The sequence below is a fragment of the Carcharodon carcharias genome, chromosome 3 (assembly GCF_017639515.1).
Source record: "Carcharodon carcharias isolate sCarCar2 chromosome 3, sCarCar2.pri, whole genome shotgun sequence".
Classification (NCBI taxonomy): Eukaryota; Metazoa; Chordata; class Chondrichthyes; order Lamniformes; family Lamnidae; genus Carcharodon; species Carcharodon carcharias.
Window position 1 is genome coordinate 121,012,643 of NC_054469.1, and position 21,342 is coordinate 121,033,984.

Sequence of the window (21,342 nt, forward strand, 5' to 3'; positions counted from 1 at the left end):
AGCATAGGCTGGCATTTATAGACACTCCCCAAAGAGGACAATGCAGTGGCAACTCACCATTAACCATGGATGAAGTCCACCTCACCAAGTGCACACCACTTATATATAGTCGTAAAAATTAACATTCTAATTTCTCGGTGGTGAGGAGCTAAATTCCGATGAGGTGGCTTTTTAATGAGCATGCATGATATGCTAATGCATGCAAAAGGACTTTCCAACATTGTTCAACGGGAAGCTCAAATGACCTTTAACCCACATTTAAAGTCCGAGGACTTAGTTCCAAAATTTCATCCCACCGTCAGGAGATAGATTTTTGCCTTCAGGCCTATTAAGTTCCCCCCGCCAGGCTTCCTGCTGCTGGCAGGACTGGAAGATTCTGCCCTATCTCTTTTCTGCATGCGATTGCTGGCTAACTGCCATTGGTACAGAATTACAAACTGCTTTATTCGGTGAACCCATGTCCACTAGGATTTGATCTGAGGCTACCCAAACTTCATTCACATAGCTCGCATAAAGACAGAAGACAGGAGACATTCATCCCATTAGTTTAGGCTGTATTTCAAGCCAAGCAGGCAAAATGCTTGTGTCTGACCTACACTTAACATGGCTCCTATCAATTAATCTAGGGTCAATGATCTGCAAATACACAGTAAAATCAGGCATCAAATGAACAACATCAGTAACAAAAATCTCATCAAGCAGGTGTTAATGCATTGTGGGTGTTTATATAGCAATCTGAACAGAATCATTTTATTAAAACACAGACTGAAACTAAGGGAGACTTCAATCACTGAGTTCAAATATCCTGAAACATTTCTCATATACCACGGAAGACAGTAATAAATCTATATTACTCCTGAGTGTATGAAAAAATTGCATTTCTACATACAAGTGAAACACTACCATCCATTTATGATAAACTTACGATTGCTGTTGATACATTGAACTTCTGGTGTCTGGATGCCCGGCCCGCACTCACTGTCATTGTCAGGTGTACATTCTCCCAGTCCCACAACCTGCCAACTGTAACAGGATGGGTCATCACAAGGGATAGCTTCAAGCAAATGTGGGCAATTCCCTGTTCCACCAGTAGGTTCATTGGCAATGTGTCGTTTCCGCAGTTTAAATCCTGTAGGAAGGAATCATTTTACTTATTTCATTTTCCTATTTACCAAACAAAGAAATAACCAAATAACAGAAAGCAGCAAATTCAATCTACACAATCCCTTGTTTTAATCTTATTTAACTCTCAATACACAGGTGAAGTCTTCAACAGAATCTGTAATTACATTAACTCATTAAGGTGGATCTATCAAATTAGGAATTAAATAAACAGGACTCATTATCAGTTGATACTTTAATCTCATGAATTCTGCACTGATAGAAATAAAAATTGTCTAGAGCATTTGCATCTCCTATATTATTTCATTATTGCATTCATTTACATCTTATTAAACATCATCACAATCTTTTGAAAAGAATCTGCACAAATTGTTGTTTTTTATTTGGAATCTACTTCTTTCCACCATAAAAATATATATATTTGCCATGGAGTCTACAAGGTAAGAATAGCTTTTCTCTGTGCACTTGCTGTTGTGAAATCTTAAACTAATTTACTATTTTGTTACACTTACTGCACAGGGAGAACTAAACTCATGTTTGAAAAAATTAGTCAAAAGAAAAAAAATGTAGAAAATCATCCACATATATATGTTTTAAAGCTACTGTTTTAAGCCTAGTTTACTCAGTTGTCCAGAATGCTTTGACAGTAAAGTGTCTAAAATCTGGCTGTCCAAAAACCAGAGTTGTCCAAAAAACGGACATTTTTAGAAAGTGCCATGCATCAATTCTAAACCAGTAAAATAAAAAATAACTTACCTAGACAATTCAGCTAGGTGCTGCATTGGCACGGTGTGGCATCTGACTAGTTTTCTCCTTCACCACTTGCGCACCAGTCTATTCCCAAGCTTTAGGCAACCCTTGAACCCACCCAACCCACCTTTAACTGAACTGCCCATGGCCTTAACTGCCCGACCCAAAATCCAGCAAGATCTTGTTATGAGCGGTTGAGGAGGAATGAGCTGGCTCCCCTCTTTTTCAACCCCTTTGGTTGGTCACAACAAAGGTTTGTTTAAAATTCTTTCCCCATTGATACCTTTTCCCGATCCAAATATATTTACTTTTTATAAGGAACCAATCCAACCAGGTTTATTGAGTCAAAGAAGGAATAAGTTTATTAATTACTAAAAAGCGAGGAAAAGTAATAAAGACATGACAGACACACATGCACGCACATGTACACACATACACACACATGCAGACACATCAGAAATGAGCAAGTTAAGAGCCTGAATAAAAGTTAAAAATATATACAAATCAGTCCTTGGTTTGTCCTTTATGGTTGTACATTGCGCCCATTAGTGAGATAAATTCAGTAGAACTCTGGAGCTGACTTTGGCAGTTTCACAGAGACATTTTTTGGCTTGATTCAGTTTTGCACTCTGCTGAAGAAGACACCATGTTACAACATTTGTCTCCAGCAAGAGAGATAGAGATTCTGCTCTTTCAGCAGTGTTCTTAGAAGACTGCCTCCACAGCTTCTAACCCCAAAGTCTCCCAACCTAGGACAGACCACTTCTACCGCCTCCTCAAAATCCACAAACAGGACTGTCCTGGTAGACCAATCGTGTCAGCCTGTACCTGCCCATGCAACTCATTTCTTCCTATCTTGACTCCGTTCTCTCTCCCCTTAACCAGTCTCTTCCAACCTTCATCCATGATCCCTCTGATGCCCTACATCATATCAACAATTTCCAGTTCCCTGGTCCTAAACGCCTCCTTTTCACCATGGACATCCAATCCCTCTATACCTCCATCCCCCACCAGGATGGTCTGAAGGCTCTCCGCTTCTTCCTTGAACAAAGGCCCGAACAATCCCCATCCACCACCACTCTCCTCCGTCTGGCTGAACTTGTTCTCTTTCTGAATAATTTCTCCTTAAACTTTTCTCACTTCCTCCAAATAAAAGGTGTGGCTATGTATACCTGCATGGGTCCCAGCTATGCCTGTCTCTTTATGGGGTATGTGGAACATTCCTTGTTCCAGTCCTACTCCGGCCCCCTCTCACAACTCTTTTCTCGGTACATCAATAAATGTTTCAGTGTTCCTTCATTCTCTCGCCTGGACCTGGAAAAACTTATCAATTTTGCTTCCAATTTCCATCACTTTCATATGGTCCATCTCTGACACTTCCCTTTGCTTCCTTGACCTCTCAATTTCTGGTGATAGACTGCCCACCAATATTCATTACAAGCCTACCGACTCCCACAGCTACCTCGACTACAGGTATTCACACCCTGACTCCTGTAAGGACTCCATCCCATTCTCTCAGTTCCTTCGCCTCCATCACATCTGTTCTGATCATGCCACTTTCTAAAACAGTGCTTTTCACATGTCCTCCTTCTTCCTTAACCGAGGTTTCCCACTCACAGTGGTTAATGGGGCCCTCAGTCGTGTCCGACCCATCTCCCGCACCTCTGCCCTCACACCTTCTTCTCCCTCCCAGAAACATGATAGGGTCCCCCTTGTCCTCATTTTTCACCCCACCAGCCTCCACATTCAAAGGATCATCCTCTGCCATTTCTGCCAATTCCAGCATGATGCCACCACCAAAAACATCTTCCCTTCACCCCACCCTGGTGGGCATTCCGTAGGGACTGTTCCCTCCGCGACGCCCTGGTCCACTCCTCCATCACCCCCAACACCTCAACCCCCTCCCACAGAACCTTCTCATGCAATCACAGAAGGTGCAACACCTGCCCCTTTACTCTCCCCCTCCTTACCATCTGAGGGCCCAAACATTCCTTTCAGGTGAAGCAGCGCTTCACTTGCACTTCCCCCAGTTTGGTCTACTGCATTCGCTGCTCCCAATGCGGTCTCCTCTACATGGGAGGAGACCAGGTGACCGCTTTAAGGAACACCTTCGGTCCATCCACAAGCATGCCCCAGACCTTCCTGTTGCTTGCCATTTCAACACCCCATCCTGCTCTCATGCCCACATGTCCGTCCTTGCTGCATGTTCCAGTAAAACTCAACGCAAACTGTAAGAACAGCTTCTGATTAGGCACTTTACAGCCTTCCGGACTTAACATTGAGTTCAACAACTTCAGACCATGAACTCTCTCCTCTGTCCCTATCCCCCTTTTTTCCATATTCATTTTTTTAAATTGTTATTAATTTCCCCCCCACTTATTTTCATTATTATTATTTTTAAAATTTATTTTCATTTTCATTTATTGTTTTATCCCCAGCTTTCAGCTTTTTCGATCTTTCTTCCCACCACCGTCCCCTCCCCTCGCCCCACCCCGACTGGGGCCATCTGTCACTTTCCAGAGTGCTTACCCTGGTCCAGCCATTATCACATCTTGCTTTCTTAATGTCACCATTAGCACCTCATTTAGCCAGTACCACCACCATTAACAACTCTTTGACCTTTTGTTTATGACATCTTTTGCCAAATCTCCTTTGCCTCCACCTATCGCTGGCCTTCGATCCAGCTTCACCGGTTCCAACCTCCTTAATCAGTATTTTTTTACCACATCTCTACCTCCTTTTAAATCTGAAGAGTCACACAGACTCAAAATGTTATATCTGTCTCTCTCTCCACAGATGCTGTCAGACCTGCTGAATTTTTCTAGCATTTTTTGTTTTCGTTCTTAGAAGACTGTCTTGTTTCTTGCTTCTCTCTGTTTATCTTAATGGCACTTGTTTTCAGTGACACACACACACACACACACACACACACACACACACACACACACGGAAGGGGAAATAGTATATATAGTCTATTTTGCTTTCATCTCAGAAACATTTTGACATATTCTGAGATATAAATCAACAGGAGATGGGTTCTGGGATTTCTGATGAGGTGTAGGAGGCAGTCTCCATTATCTCCACAAACAAAGGAGATTAAAGTCCAGCCTTTTGCATTTTCCACACCTTTCTTTTAAGCGTCTCTGTTTGAAGTGGACCTTGATACCTCTTCAGGTGCAAAATTCCATGTTCTCAGGACATGCCTTCAGTATAATCCACATAGGAATTTTCCAGAAAATGGTCACTTTACAGTATCAGCCATCTGTGTCTTTTCTTGTATTTTTTAAAAACACAGGTATTCTCTAAAAAGTTCAATATGCCCATAGGTAGTTGGTGAAACTGTAGTCTACTTTTGTGACAATATGAAATTTGCACGGCATTGGTCTCGAGGTTCCTGGATTTGAGACACTGTACGTTTATCCCCAAAATTTATACTCTCCAACATTTATTTTAATTTCTAATAAATAATATCTACTATATTTGTTGCAGCTCTGCTAATGATAGATTTTGCATACCTTTCTTTCCTTGTGGATCGTCACAGCTTTCATAGGTACATGGTCCCCAAGCAGTCCAGGATGATACTTCACATTCAATGGGACAGGCAATCTGACACAACTGTGTGGTGTTTGGTGTGGGTCCAGTACACAACCTGTTGGCAACAGGTTTTTCAGCTAACAGTTTAAAGGGAAAAAAATACATGTTACTTTACACATTAGATATAACAATAAATAAAACCCATCATTCAGCTTATGCTTCCTTTAATAACATAACATTATAAAAAATGGTATCATCACATCAAGGAGAATATCAACTTCTTGTCCCATTGGGCTGAATTTTGGATTGGAGAGCAATCATCTTGCCGAGCGCTAGAGTGGCACCAGTTGGAACCAAAGGTTGAATTAAAAAAATGCTTCTTTAGCAATTGGGCCTCAGGGGAATAAGAACCTCAGGCAGAGCACCAGAGTAATGTGGTTAACTCTTAAATGCCCTCTGAACAAGGGCAATTAGGGATGGGCAATAAATGCTGGCCTAGCCAGTGATGCCCACATCCCATGAACAAATATTTTAAAAAAATGTCCCTTCCAATGGCAGATCAGGCCGTGATCCCTGAGGCATAGTAACTGGTACCACCAATCCACCGTGGCTATGCAGATCCCTAGAAGTTTGGATGGTGTCTTCAGCCTGGATCTATGCCAGACTGAAATTGTATTTATACTGGAGGAGCAGGCCCTTAAGAATTGCTATCCTATAATAAATATATATCCATATATATATGGCAGCTAAAATTGCCAAACTCCCCACACTGTTCTTCCCTAACTTCAGTCAAAGTTCAGCAGATGGGTGACAAATTAGGTTAAGCCTACACATATTTGGTCCAAATTAATATTGGGGATTCTAGGGTAACCTGTTGGCTACGGAGCCTATGCCCATCCCAATCAAGGCATTGGCATTCAAGGGGACAGGGATAAGGGCTATGCTGGGTGTAAATCCTGAAAGTTCAAGAACAAACATTTTGATTAAGTATTACAGCACAGTTTACTCATGGTGAGGCAGGATGCCTAGGACTATAGATCAGGCATAAGCCTGCCTTAATTTAAGATAAAGAGAATACATTTCCATCTAGCAGCTATGTCAACAATCCTAATTGAAAAAGGCCAGATGTGTTCGACAGAGTTGACAGCAGTCTTGTTAAAATGAAACAGGCAAGGTGAAGATTTTAAAGAGTAATATTTAGATGCCTTCATCCAAGGCAAGCTAGTGACCCACTGAAAAGAAAATTATGAAAACACTGGCCATAATATTCCTGAAATTTTCAATCTGGAGGAGGTACTTTGCTGTAAGTGAAGAACACCATTAAATGTGGCAATGCAGGAAGCAATAACCCTGAATTTTTTGACAGTAGTACATCGAGAGCATGTACCATTATTTTAGCACAGAAGTTCTTAAAAATTATGGTGTAAGGGAATTATGCTAGCTTTTATGCCACACAAAATTTTCATGGGCCCATTGTACTGGTCCAGTGAAACATTGTCAAAACCTAAAAAGGTGTAAGCCTTTCCCCATTAATAAGAGTGGCATTACAAACTATCCCAGTAAGAAACAATAATTATGTACAGAATGAAGAGCTTATTTACAGGAGATTAAAAATCACATGGGGCTGAATTTTCAGGCCTTCCAAGTTTGGGGACAGAGGTGGATGTGGCCCAAAAATAATAGCACTGGCCAGTAGCCTGCTTTCTCAACAATACTCCTGGTGTCAGCCATTTTTGCTCAGGTGGGTTCACAGGCAGCAGAGCTACTCACGCCCATGAGGCAGGTTGTCAATTAGGTTAACAGCCAATTGGGACTTTCTAGTGGGCATCCAGTTTCCCAATATGATGGGGGGCAGTTTAACTGCCTGGAGATAGGTACACAGTGGCAAGTTTGGGTCCAGCACTCCAACAAACCTACAGGCCTTCCCTACATGCCTGGGTGCTGCTGGAGCCAAAGACTGCTCTCCAGAGAGATTCCAACCCTCCCACACCACAGTTTGGACTGACTGCTTTTTTACATCTGCCTCTGAAGGTAGGGGAGGTAATGTTTTCACCCCTGTTTGTTAGATTGTTTGGCTGTAAACAATGGCCAGAATTTTTCCCTAGTTGGGTGGACTCAGTGGGAGGGGGCAGAGGCAGTTGGGAAGCCACCGGCCACCCAGGATTTCACGCGGGCGGACCAGTTAAGACCTGGCCAGTGTATGACGCGGCTGCAAAGTGAGCAAGAAGGGGCGAGCAGAGGCCCGTGCTCAATGTCGACCCGGCGGCTGAGTCAAAGGCGGCCACAGCAGCCACTCGAAGGCTACCAGTGAAGGACGTGGACTTCATGATGGAGAGAGTAGCAGGCGGATAAGGCAGGCAGGAAGGCAGGTCGGCGGGGCAATCGGCCCCGCGTTTCTCTGATGAGTGCCTCTCTATCCTCCTGGAGGAGGCGACAGAACAGAGGGAGATCTTTGTCCCCAGGGATGGGAGGAGGACGCCCCCCCACCTCACCAAAAATGCCAGGGAGGATGTGGCATCCAGGGTGAGCTCCCATGATGTGGTGAGGCGTACATGGGTACAGTGCAGTAAGTGCTTCAATGATCTGCAATCAGGAAGGGTAAGTACCGTGTTGGCATGGATCACTTAGCACAGCAGTTAGAAGCTGCCCACCACCTCCCCCCACTTCCCGGGACCTCAGAGATCTTAGAGTGAGAGCGGCAAATGACAATGAGGCAGCATCTGGGCAAGGGGGTGAGCCCAGGCTGCTTGCACTGAGTTTCTTGCGGCTCCGGGGTCACAAATTGGCTGAGCCCTATGAGGTGGGATTGGCCAGGCTGCAATGGCAATGCAGGTACAGAGTGGACTAACAATGCTCCTCCATGATTTCAGGAGAAGACATCCCATAACAATGCAGACAGGTTGCGGACTGGCAGTGGAACACCCCACCTACTCATCCTAACTCAATATGAGCAGGAGGCCCTGGAGCTGGAGAGGCACCAAGCACCTAGATCAATCGGCCGTGATGAGGTTGGGGTGCCACAGGTGGGTAAGAGTGCAGTGCACTGAGATCGGAATGTCTGTAATTGCAACCATTCCACTGTAGACTCTATATTGATGTGAGCCTTGTACATGGAATCCCCATTGATAATGGAATGATTCAGGTGCCGGGCATGCACAGTAACAGTGTAATGACTTCAACTAATGACATATCCTTGTTCTTCCTTTCAGTCTCACCAGCAGCCCATTGAGGTGAGGAGCCTGAAGGCCCACCACTGACCCCAAAGGACAGCAACCGTCACAACGCACCTAGATCACACCCACTCAGCCGATCAGGCACCAGTCAGATACCAGCACCACGGTGGGCATTACATTGGCACCTCGGTGCACATTGGTGAGGGCACTTCACACTCTCTTGAAGTGCAGGCAGAGGCAGAGAGTGTCCAGGGTGCTGGCAGTCGGTGCATATTGGTGAGGGCAATTCACACTCGCTTAAGGTGCAGGCAGAGGCAGAGAGTGCCCAGGGACCTGGCAGTCAGAGGGACCAGGAACATGCGCAGTCAGTGGTTGATTATGTGCCTCTGTAGTCGTCCCTGAGGCAGCAGATGCTGAACAACCAGCAGGGTGTGCAGGAGGATCTGGTGGAGATTCATGAGGGAATGCATGCCATGGCTCCATTGTAAAAGGGTCCTTGTGGAGCATGAGCAATGCAAAGACCCTCATGGCTGAATGCACTGCTTCCTTCATGGAAAGAGTGGTGACTCTCATGGAGAGGCTCCTCCAGGAGTTGAATCAGGGTTCCTGGGGATGCACTCGGACTTGCAAGCCCTCACATTGGCAATGACCTCAGGTGGTCAGTGTCAGTGTGGGAAATGGATTGGGCACCCAGTATCCCAGCTAGGTGTCCGTCCATCAATGGTGAGCAGGTTGGTCCAAAGCGACAGGGAGGTCCAAAGGTACAATAAGAGCCACGCCTCCACAAAGGCGGTGGTAGAGAGAACCAGAGGTCTTCTCAAGACGCGCTTCCGATGCCTGGTGGATACCTTCTGTTGGTGCACGATCTGCCTGTCATCTCTGTGGGCTCCTCTCAGGGCGCTCTGGATGATGGCAGCAGCTCCTCCGCCCCTCTGCCAGTAACCGTGGTATCCGGTCGGGCTGTGACAGTTGGGGAGATGCCAGCCGTGGCACTGGCCACTCCCTTCCAGGCGGGGCCAGCACATGCTCCACAGGCTACAGGATGCCCGCAAAGGTAATCAAGGCCAACAGAACAGCAGAGTGAGCAGGCTGTCTCCAATGCCAGTGCCAGCAAGGGGAGAGCACCTAGACATAGCACCCGCAAACGAAAACTTAAAGCACCTTAAGCACAACATGGGTTTACCACTGGTGGTTTTTCTCCCCCCGACTTTTACATTAAATGTTAATTGGTGTGATGGATAGCACCTATCAATTTTGTTTATATTCTGCATGCCAGGCACCACAACATTAAAAGTGTTTCTATTTAACAAGCCTCTGGGTGCTTCATTTGTTCTGCAGGTGCAGGATAAGCCATATGAGTGATTTGTTTTTCATTGAACTTCATCGAAATTGCACATAGTGAATGTTGTTCACTAAGCAAATGTTCCTGCCAGGTATCGAGTATGGAGCCTGCAGCCCTGGCATGTGGTGGTGGTTCTTATTTGGTGGCCTAACTGAAGGAGCATTGGATCAAAGCATCCAGGGTGTCCCTGCCTCCCTGGAGGTTGCCCAGGTCAGCGTCTACCTCCTCAGCATTCTCCTGGCCATGCTCATCCTCAGACTCACTACTGGACTCATCGTCTGTTGCTAGAGCAGCTGCTTCAACATTTTCTTCCTCCACTGCGTCCCCTCTTTCCAGTGCCAGATCATGGAGAGCGCAGCATGCAACTACTATCAGTGACACACGATCTGGGGGGTATTGGACTGTGCCCCCTGAATGGTCCAGGCATCGGAAGCGCGTCTTGAGAAGACCTATGGTTCTCTCTACCACCGCCCTTGTGGAGGCGTGGCTCTTATTGTACCGCTGCTCGGCCTCTGTTCTTGGATGCCAGAGAGGCGTCATGAGCCAATTGTTGAGGGGATAGCCCGTCACCCAGCAGCCATCCATCCAGCCGGGCTGGAGCACTGAAGAGCCTTGGCACCTGGGAGTGTCTGAGGGTGTAGGCATCATGGGAGCTCCCTGTGTACCTTGCACAGACTTGCAGAATCTGCATTCTGTGGTCACACACTATCTGCACGTTCATGGAGTGGAAGCCCTTCCTGTTGACGAAGTCACCGGACTCACCTGCTGGCGCCTTGATGGCCACATGTGTGCAGTCAATTGCACCCTGGACACGGAGGGAACCCAGCCATCGCTGCAAAGCCTCTGGCTTGCTCTGCCTAGCTGACCTTGTCCATGCGGTAGTGAATTAAAGTCAATGCACACCTGAACAGGGCATCTGTCACCAACTTGACACAACTGTGGGCAGCTGATTGGGAGACTCCACAAAGGTCACCCACCAACCCCTTGAAAGAGCCGGAGGCATAGAAGTTGAGGGCCACAGTGACCTTCTCAGCCATTGGCATGGGGTGTCCACCCACACAGTCGGAGCTGATCATCTGACAGATGGAGGTCACTGTCTCCCTTGAGAGGCGGAGCCTCCTTCAGCATTACACCTCAGACATATTGAGGTAGCTGCACAGCCACCTCTAAACCCTGGCTGCAGGATTGTGGCATCTTCTGCAGCCCCTTCCATCTTGGACTTCCTGTTGGCCCTGCGCCCCTTGCACCCGCGACTCTCCTCCCACAGGTCCCTTCCCTGGAGGCTGAATGGGGACACCTGGCCTCCTCCACCTTCTGGCCCTCTCTTCCTCCTCAGAGGAGGTGCCTCCAGCAGAGACCACAATCCCCATTCCCATGGTAAGGGAAGGCAGTTTGATACCTGAGAGGATCCAAGTGGTATGGCTCCTCCGGAGTCCTGAACTGAAGCCTCTTATTTCTGTCAAAGCAGCTCTGAAGTGAAATGAAGATGTCCTGTTCACACAAGCCAGCAGCAACAACTTGTAATTTAAAGTTCAAACTACTTGCATTTACAAGCCCACTCACTCTTGTCCCGCTCGTGGATGAGGTTTTTGAAAACATGGCCTGCCTGCCTGTTTAGCCCGTGCGACGCCCGGAAAATCACATGGGCTACGTAAACTCCGAGACAATTGGTGTCACAAGGGTCTTAACTGGCCCATTAATTAATGGCGGGCGCGCCGCTGTCTTCATCGCGCACCTAATGAAATATCGCGAGGGTGTGCGATGACATTGGGATGCATGCCCGACATCATTGCGCATCATATTATGCTTAGGTGTGTTGGGAACTGGCCCACATTCCAAACATAAAATTCTGACCAATATATCTCAAAAATGAATGGATGGATTTCAATGAGATTTGGTGCACAGATGGGGTAAGGCCCATGGAAGAACTGATTAGTTTTTGGCAAAGACATGGATCCCAATCCAGATTCTGGAATTTTGTAAAGGATCTGTTAAAATTGGGACATAGAATGATTTGACTTTTTTTTAAGAATATTGCTGATCATTTTAGAATGTTGTGGGTTGTCTCAGCTGCTGCTTGTCCCCACTGTCAAAATGTGAACAGAGTTTTCAGGAAGGTTGTTGGATGTGGGTGGTACTGAAGCCTCCTCAGTGAGTTGGATACACTTAACAAGGTGATTTCTTTTTTCAACTTTGTAGTTACAGAGTATTAACTACTCTGTTGGTATGGAAATGCCTCACGGAAGAGCTGTATAAATGGGGTATGCACTCTACCGATGCCCTCTTCACTTGCATGCTTTTTTTGTTTAAGCTTTTAAAAAATTGATGAAAGAGCATCTCCATCTTGAAGCACCTTTTCAATTCCTACCCTCAACTGCAAGCTGCTGGTCCTCCCAAGTTGAAAGGCCGCTGATTTACCCTCCAGCTTTGAGAGCCCACCCACAACCCTGAACTGAACAGGGAACCCGAGTCCATGTCAATTAAGGAAGCAGCCCACTCAAAATTCCATAGAGTGACTGTTTCCCCCCACCACAAGTGGGTTCAGCACTCAAAAACAGTCTGTGCCTCTGTTGCCGGCCCCTGAAGTGAAAATTCAGGCCATAGTATCATGTAAGCCAACAAGATGGAGAAAGTGCAAAGACTAAAGCATTCTATTCAGTACTGTTAAAAAGTTCTCTGACAATATATATAATTCCAATGTTCATATAATGCCACACATATCAATTATCCACAATTTTTGTACTCAGTATTTCAGATTTACAGCTGGATTTCTTTACTACCCTGCCAAAATCTATAGAATGGGAAAAAAGGACAAAAAATACCACAGGCCAGCTAGTCCATTTCTGCCACCTAGACAATACAATGATAATACAATTGTTGACCAATCATAGCAATAAATCTCTATCAATTAGTCTACAATGACCCAGACATGGCACAAGTAAAACCTCAGTTGTGGAAGGCTTCAGTAACCATGGCCAGGATCTTTAGTTCAGTGAGCGGGGGGGGCAATAAGTTTGGCAGGGAGGCCGGGAGCCCTGGCAGGCTTCAGAAAAAGCATGAAACCTCATCCACGGGTGGGATGAGGTATCATGAGGGTTTTTTAAATTTTAATAAATGTTTGCTTTAAAATGATGGACGTGTTCCAACACATGTGACAGTCACATGACGGGACAAGTCAAGGAAATTTTATTTTTGCACCTTCACCATTTTTAAATTTGGCACCGACCTCTCTGAGGTAGCAGTTAGCTGCAGGGAAGTGAGTGTGCTCTTTCATGCGCATGTGTGAAAGAGTGCACTCTCAGTTGAGGGACTCCCCCCCTGCCTGCACAGGGAGCGCATAGCGCTTCCTGGCGGATGTCAGGCTGGGTGGGCCAATGTGAAATGGCAGCGTGCCCACAATTGGGTGTGACGATCGGAGGCGCCCCTGCCTGCACCCAGTCCTGCACTACCCCTCCCCAGTGGGGGGAAAATTCTTCCCCATAGGTCCAAAGTCACCTTTTTCCTTCCAAGCATGTCTCAACTTACTCAGACACTAAGTCCCAAAAAATTATTTTCTGAACAAAATCCATCTAAAATAGCAAAGACTCAGAGGGAGTACTGTGAACTAAAGGATGGAGCAGAAATAAAAAAGGCTACTTCGTGAACTTTGGAATGGTGGGGCGGGAAGGTGAGGGCACGGTAGGAGGAAGAATTGGAGGATTATCTTGATGCAGTGAAGAAGTAAGCATGGAGAAGCGAAGAATGCTTATTTGAACTGAGAGATTGAAAGAGAAGGGGGTTGGGAAGGGGGTCGTAATCTGAGAAAAATGACTGTGAACTTGGAATGTGAAGAATCAGAGAATCAGTGTGAGGCCTGGTGGGGAAGAAGAGTGCAAGAATGAACTAGCTAGAAAGAGGTGTGAAGAGTGCAAATGTAAACTGGGGGAATTGGGAGAACAGTGTCTCTTGTCACTTTGACAATCAAATAACAATTTAAAAATAATTTAACAAATCAGATTTAAAACTGGGGTAGATTTTGACTTTTTGTGATTGTGTAAAATGGATGCGAGCCAATCGTCTGCTTCAACAGAAATAAAATCAGCAGAGATGTAAAATGGCTGCTGATTCAACATCATCCATTTTCTACTATTGCATATAGTCAAGATCTACCCCATTTAATGAAGAAATGACCCGGTAAGTGACATACAAGCAAATCATACAACTAAGCAAGATTTCAAAATAAACAAACGTATATTTGTAGCTGCACCAGGCATCATGCAACCAAAATCAGAATGCCTCTCCAGTCATGGTCAGTTTAAGCAATCTGTTCTTAGGGCAGAATTTTTACCTTGACGGGCAGGTGCACGCCCGACCCCCTCAAACGCAAAGTGATGCGCATTACCTTTGGGTGAGTGTCCCAACATCAACACACAGTCGTGCGATATTTAGGTCGGCTTGTGCACGCAGGAATCAGCAGCGTGCCCGCCAACGATTTAAAGGCCTATGGCCATTAAAAAGATAGAGCGTTAATGTCAGGCAAGCATCCCAATGTCAACATGCAGTCGCCCGATATTTTGGTCGGCGGTTGCACATAGGAATTGGCAGCACGCCCGCTGACAATTGAAAGGCCCATTAAGACCATTAAAAAGATAATTAACTTAAATTTTTCACTGCCCGTCCAACCTTATAGTTGGTGGGCAGAGGAAAAGGCCAAGCGCTCTTTGTACTTTTTAGGAAACCTCATCCATCAGCGAGATGAGGTTTCCAACAGGAAATAAAAATAAAATAAAACATTTTACCTTTCATTTATAACATGTCCTTGCTCATATGACATGAGGGGACATGTTTAATAACAGTATTAAAATCTTTTGTATTTGAAAACTGTTTATCTCCCTGAGGCAGCTCTGTGCCTCAATAAGATTTTCAAGCACACACTTACACACATGCACGAAGTTTGTGCTCGCTGCCCTCCCCTGCCTGCACAGGCAGCACTCAGCGCTACCACTCGTGTGAAATCGCGATCCAGCCCCGACTGTGGGCGGCGATTGGCTTCCTGACCACCGCCCGACAAGGGCAAAATTCAGCCCTTAACATTTGCGAGGGACAGTAATTCACACCTAGAGTACTAGCGAGTTACAAGTTTATAACCATTGAAAAACCACTGCTAAGGATACCTCTAACCATATTTATTAAAATTACAGAAGGTGCTGTGGAGATGGTACAAGAATTGAATTACTCAGCTCCCTGAGTAATACAACTTTTCCCTAATGGTGTCAGAGAAATCTGCCCCTTTTGGATGAATTCAAGCAAAATAAATGTGCTCTGGAATGCTTTAAATATGTACCTGCTATTTCAAAAGTGATTGTCAGAAGTGGAGTAATATCCCTTGTAATAGACTTTCTGAAATAACAGGCAATGAATACTATGTAAATTCCTGGATTGTGAATCATTTTTATACAAAGCCTAATTTGGGCAGCATTTGCTTTCCAACAATCTGAAATTTGCAAACAAGAGAAATTATTCACTATGAAAGCAGTTTATTGCACCTCATCCCATTTTCTTTCTTGAAAGATTAAAAGCAATGGTCCTGCAATGGTCCTGAAATTATACTGTATGAAGATTAGTAAATAAACCCTAGATAAATTTTGACTCAATTCTGTTGTCACTATTTTAAGAGTCATAACTCAGTTATTTAAACAGCCTAGGACCTCTGATAAAATAACAAAATATATTTTGATACAAATGCTTTGCATGGTTCCCTTTGCAAAGTGTAATTACATTCACAGTGTGTATCATTCACAGTGTTGACAATGCCTGTCTTCAGTAGAATATGATGTGGTTTTTAAGCAGGTGACAAAGGGAAATTAAATTTCTTTTCATGAAATGAAATTCCTAGAGAATTTTTATTTTCATATAAATGCACACACACGAACAGTTTAAACCATCCAAATAGATCATCTTACTTGTGCACAGGTTACATTTGATGGACAACGCCTGAATAAACTTTATCCAGAATATAGATCAGTTCATACTGGCCAATGAATATTGGTACTGGGTGGAGATGAAGTTTGTTGTGGTCAGACTCAACAATATTGTTCCAGTGTCTAAAAGTTTTATTTCCACTATTTGTTTAATTGATGTTCCAACATGGACACTTCACAAGAATACCAATATAAAAGGACAACAACAGTTTATACTGCATGTGAAGAGAGTGCTGATTGATTGACAAATGGACTCTGATTGGTAGAAGCGTTGACATGGAGAATGCACCAGTGATGATGACTGACAGCTAACTGCCAAGCATTGTTTGACATTTAAACTAGGCAGCTAGACCTTGATTGGTCAAGCCAGTATCCTGAGGAATGAGTCAGCAAATGGCTGTCACTTATTTTGTTTAGCTGAAACAGGCGCAATGAATGTACATGTTCTTTCTGTCTGCAAAGAACAGGGCCCTGTGAATTAATATATCTAGCCTCCAGTACACACAAATGTGCCACATTGTGAGCCCGACTGATAAACTTAAATTGTCTGTCAGCATAATTCTTAGCACACTGAGGATTACTTAGAAATGTTGTCCAACCGCGGAATCACATCTAATGTAGGACACTGTGTTTTGAGTTTTGCAAGCACAGGCTGGTTGGGTATGGTGTGTACCTTGACTGTTGTGAACAATGACTGGGTCATGCTATTGATACGATCTGACAATCACTGGGACATATGGCTTACATATCTAGCATCACACTGGCACCGAAATTCATATACTACATTACTCATTTGTGTGATAGGCAGAATATCTTTTTGACTTGACGGCAGCATCCTGTTACTGGCGAATACCACTCATGTTGCTACTGCATAGTAGCAGCATGAAACAGCTAGCTTCACCTGTTGCTCAAATTTTTGAGATTCCTTGTCCTTCCAGGGTAATGTGAAGTAGACTGGGAACTTATCATGGCTGAAAGTGACGGCCTTAGGCCCTTTCAAGAGTTTACGTGATATACAGCACAAAATGATCTGATCGGGGTAGCCGTTATCCTGCAGGATACCTTTGATGTGTCCTTTTTCAGCATCAAGCTTGCCTGGTGAGCAAATCGTTTAGGCCCTACTTGCAACGGCAAGGTACAGACTGTACCCAACCAATCCGTGCTTGCAATCAGTATCTAACTGCCTGGTTTAAATTTCAAACAATGCTTGGCAGTTAACTGTAAATCACCATCACTGGTGCATTTTTCATGGCATTGCATCTACCAGAGACCATTTGCAAACTGATCAGCACTCTCTTCATACACAGAATAAATTGTTGTTTTCCCCTCATATTGGTATTCTTGCGAAGTATCCTGATGAATGCAAGATGAAAAGCTTTGACATGTCTCTTTTTTCAGCAATTCTCAAGTTCTGCAACGCCAAACAACAATTTGATGTTCTAACATTCATTTCAATTAGTTTTTTAAATTAAATATCCATTTATGTATTGATTGTGAATGGTTTGTCTTTCGATCATTTGGAAGACCAATACCTTTGTGAAGACTTGAAGAAAAAGACATTTTATTCTTTCTCTTCTATAGGGAGAATTTTCACATCAGAGTGTGGGGGCAGGCCCCGCACATTGACGCGTAAAATGACGTGCGGTGACGTTGGGCGTGTGTCCCGATTTCACCGCACGTCATTCAACTCTTCTGTTTGGTGGCTGCACACCAGAGGCGGCTACGCGCCTGCCAAACTGTCAAAGGCCTGTTAAGGCTATTAAGAAACCAATTAAACTAATTCTCAATGCTGCCCATCCAACCTTAGGGTGGGCGGGTAGGCGAACAGCCCAAGGGGCCTTCATGTATTTCGTGAAACCTCATCCAGAAGGTTTTGTTAAATTAATAAATATTTTTCACACATTTCATAAACATGTCCCAGCTCGTGTGACACTGTCATATGGGGGACCATGTCTAAATAATTTTAATCTTTCTTCGTTTTAAATTTTCAATTTAAACTTAATCTCCGAGGCAGCTGCGTGCCTCAGGGAGATTTCTGCGCTCTTTTGCCCGCCCACATAAAATGGCAGCATGCAGCCAATCGCGGGCAGCGATCAGCTCCGCACCTGCACGTGCCCGCCCAACAGGCAGAAGACTCTGCCCAAGTATATAAGTGGTATATGGAACAGTCAGGGACTAAGAAAGAAAATCAATTGTATGCATCATCGCTTAATACAATAAAGCTTTTCCTGGCCATATAGCTGTATCAAATTTAGATTTGGTTATTATTCATTCACAAGACTTGGGGAAAAATGTAATGTGGCCAATGTAATTGATATTAATTAATGTCATTCATAAAAATGAAATTGATCTAAATACAATTGTTTAGCTGAAATTGCAGTAAATCAAACTGACATTTAAATCTACCCTGTAGGGGATAAACACAGTGGGTCACATTACAGATCAAACACGGTCTAATACCTTCCTTTTCCGTAAGTGTGTTCAGATAAGATAAGAGGTTTTCATTAGCCTGCACACAGTAGAATTCCCGGGTTTGAATTCCCCCACCACAGAGGGCAGTTTGGTTTCCACGTCTTCTGTCTTGCTGGCTGAGTAGCGAGTCAACTCGACATTCACTCCATTCTGTTGTCCTCCATGAATATCTGCAACCAGCATTTTATGAATCAGTGAACAAATGTAAATAATTTCATTTCAAAATCAATCACTTCAAAATTCCACATGGACTGCAGTAGTTCAACAAAGCAACCCACCAACATATTCTAAAAGGCAACCAGGGATAGGCAATAAATAAAATATTTTACGTAACTCTTTACACCGCTCTACCTCCTACCTGTGGCTAGTATCAACCACTGAAAAGTATAGGCTGGCAAACCTTGCTGTAGACTCCCAAGTCCCGGGCATGAATTTTTTAAAAAAGCAGAATTTTAAAAAAAGTTCTTGAAAAGCAGTGTTGCTGGCAAAGTTGCCTGGTTCTCAATTACTCTGAGAAGGTAATGTTGAGGGTGACCTTGAACTGCTGCAATTTCATCCTTGTTGTATCTTGTTTTGTTTTTACAATGGAATAGTTTGCTAGGCCACTTCAGAGGAAATAAATGTCATTTGTGCAATGGATTGGGACTATTAGTTAAAACCAAGGCATTATGGGTTGATTTTCTGTTGATCTGCATTGTGGGCTTAATGCCAGCATTGATCTGCTACGTCTGCTGTAACAGTAGACATGCCATATAATGTAGTCTCCATCCAAATTACCAATGAGTATTTCTGTGTATGTTAAGTAGCAGCAGAAACAGGGGACAGTCACTGTTTATCATTTTGAAATGTATTGCTTGTGGTTGCCTCGTTAAATATTTTCCTCGATTGGATATAGAATTTCTGACAGCGACGCCTTTGAAAATATGGATTTGAAATATGGCCAGGTTGCTTCATTAATTTTTTAAGAAGAAGGATTTAATATCCGACTATTTCATCCCGATTGGAAAGTCCCAATACTCAACACCCATATCATGTTCTATTGGCAGAATTCTGCCAACTTAACACCAGGAACAAGGAATACCACGAGCAGAAAGGCTAAAGATGGACGTGCAGGCCAGTGTCAAACTAGATAAAAGGAAAATGTATTTTTAAATCCCCTTCCCAGTCAAGTGCTACATAAGTGCACAGCTGTATCCCAAAACTAGATATATAAGAGAGCAGCATGAACAAAAGAAATATTAAGGCAATGCAGTATTCAATGTATGTTCCAATTTTATACTGAAGAAGGAATCAAACATCAGGAGCAATTCATTCAGTCTACTCTACTATCAACTACACCACTTTCTTCATTCCAGCAGCTGCCTATTACTGCCAACATTTGTACGAGTTAGAAAAAAAATTCTGCCAACAGTATAAAAACTTTGCTAAATTTTCTGGCAAACATTCAACTTAATAAAACAGATAGTTCTAAACCTCTTTGAATTCTGCATCAAAATTTGGTTTAAAAAAAACAGCAGCACTCCAAGCATGCGTTGAGGCAAAGAACATTGAGATTGTTGCTCAGAGCTGCACATCCTTTTTGAAATACTTCAGCATAAAGCTATAAAGGAACATTTTGATTCATTTTTAAAGATTCTATGTATCCTGAAAACTTCAAAGGGTGTTCCATACTCCTAGAGTTAATGCATATAAAAGGACAGCGAGCTTTTTGATGTTAGATGCTCCTTGCTTAAAAAATTAATGAAGCAACTGGGCCATATTTCAGATCTATATTTTTGAAGACATCGCTGTCAGAAATTCCACATCCAACCCAGGGAAGTATTTTATGAGGCAACTGCAAGCAATACATTTCAAAGTGATAAACAATGACTGTCACCTGTTTCTGCTGCTATTTAACAGGCACCAAAATACTCAATGGTGACTTGGATGGAGGTTGCTCTCTGTCTAATGATCTGAATTGAAGACTTATTTTTCAGCTTGCTTAGGGATTTTTAAAACTGGAATAGAGGAGATGGAAGGTATTATTACTTCTTTGAGTTACTTCAGCTTACGTTTTACCCATGCTGATGTTTAAAATGTAGGTATAAGAGATAACTGATCTTAGCTTCAGGGACATGGGGAAATGGTAGTATGACTCCAGGCACATCTGAGCTAGGAGGGACAAATTAGCCAGAGTTCCAATTCTTAATCATTGTTTAGGAACTTCTGGAAAAGAATGTGTCTGTGAACTGTGGATGAGGACAGAACGGAGCTTGGCTCTGATACCTCCACAGATGAGTAGCCCATCGACACTGACCAGACTTGGTCATGAAGAATATCTGTTTGGGTTCAGGTAAGGAACGTACCTGGACTATTGAATGCATGTACCAGCCAAAGTCCGGTGCATTCAGCAGAAGATGTGGGAGGATAAGGAATGGAAGTTAGAGTAGAACAAAGATAATTACCACCTCTACAAATATGAACTAATATAAGTATTAGCACTGATTTTCTGAGGATGGATCTAATAGGCCTGCAATTAATATCAATGTTCAGTAACTAAATCATAGGCAACAAGAATTTGTTTCATGTTATCTCTGAGGTTGATTTTCAACTGCCAACACCTATTTCTCAGATGAAAACACACAGCTAGTAATTGAAAATCAGGGTGATGTTGAGCTAGGGGTAAGGGGACCCGGGGTGCATGGAGAAAAGGCACCTCGGCTATCCCATTGATGTGTAAGACACATCCAATGCATTTTTCAAGTGGGATTGTTAATGAAGAAACAGGCAGGAAGCTGCATAAATATTCAAATCAGGGTACAGTTGTAGGACATAGTTGGACCTTTCAAGTATAATTGATGGAGTGTGCACTGTTTATGCTCTTCTCATTTTTACCAGGCAATGAGCAGCTTATCAAGCATTTTTTAAAAGACCATTGGATACTGCTCAGAAAACAGCCCAGGGCCTGAATATTTGGCTCAGCGAGCAGGGGTGGGGCCCAATCGCTGAG

At 43.8% G+C, this 21,342-nt stretch overlaps 1 protein-coding gene across 3 annotated transcripts in view; it reads right to left on the bottom strand.

Moving 5' to 3' along the window:
- thsd7aa (thrombospondin, type I, domain containing 7Aa) overlaps nucleotides 1-21,342 on the bottom strand; it is a 537,669-nt gene that overhangs the window by 212,552 nt on the left and 303,775 nt on the right. For all 3 annotated transcript variants that reach the window (XM_041184218.1, XM_041184217.1, XM_041184219.1), the window contains exons 4-6: nucleotides 18,342-18,523; nucleotides 5,388-5,543; nucleotides 926-1,129 (exon numbers count right to left, since the gene is read on the bottom strand). In XM_041184218.1, the coding sequence (XP_041040152.1) occupies nucleotides 926-1,129; nucleotides 5,388-5,543; nucleotides 18,342-18,523 (542 nt within the window). The remainder of the gene's footprint in view (nucleotides 1-925; nucleotides 1,130-5,387; nucleotides 5,544-18,341; nucleotides 18,524-21,342) is intronic.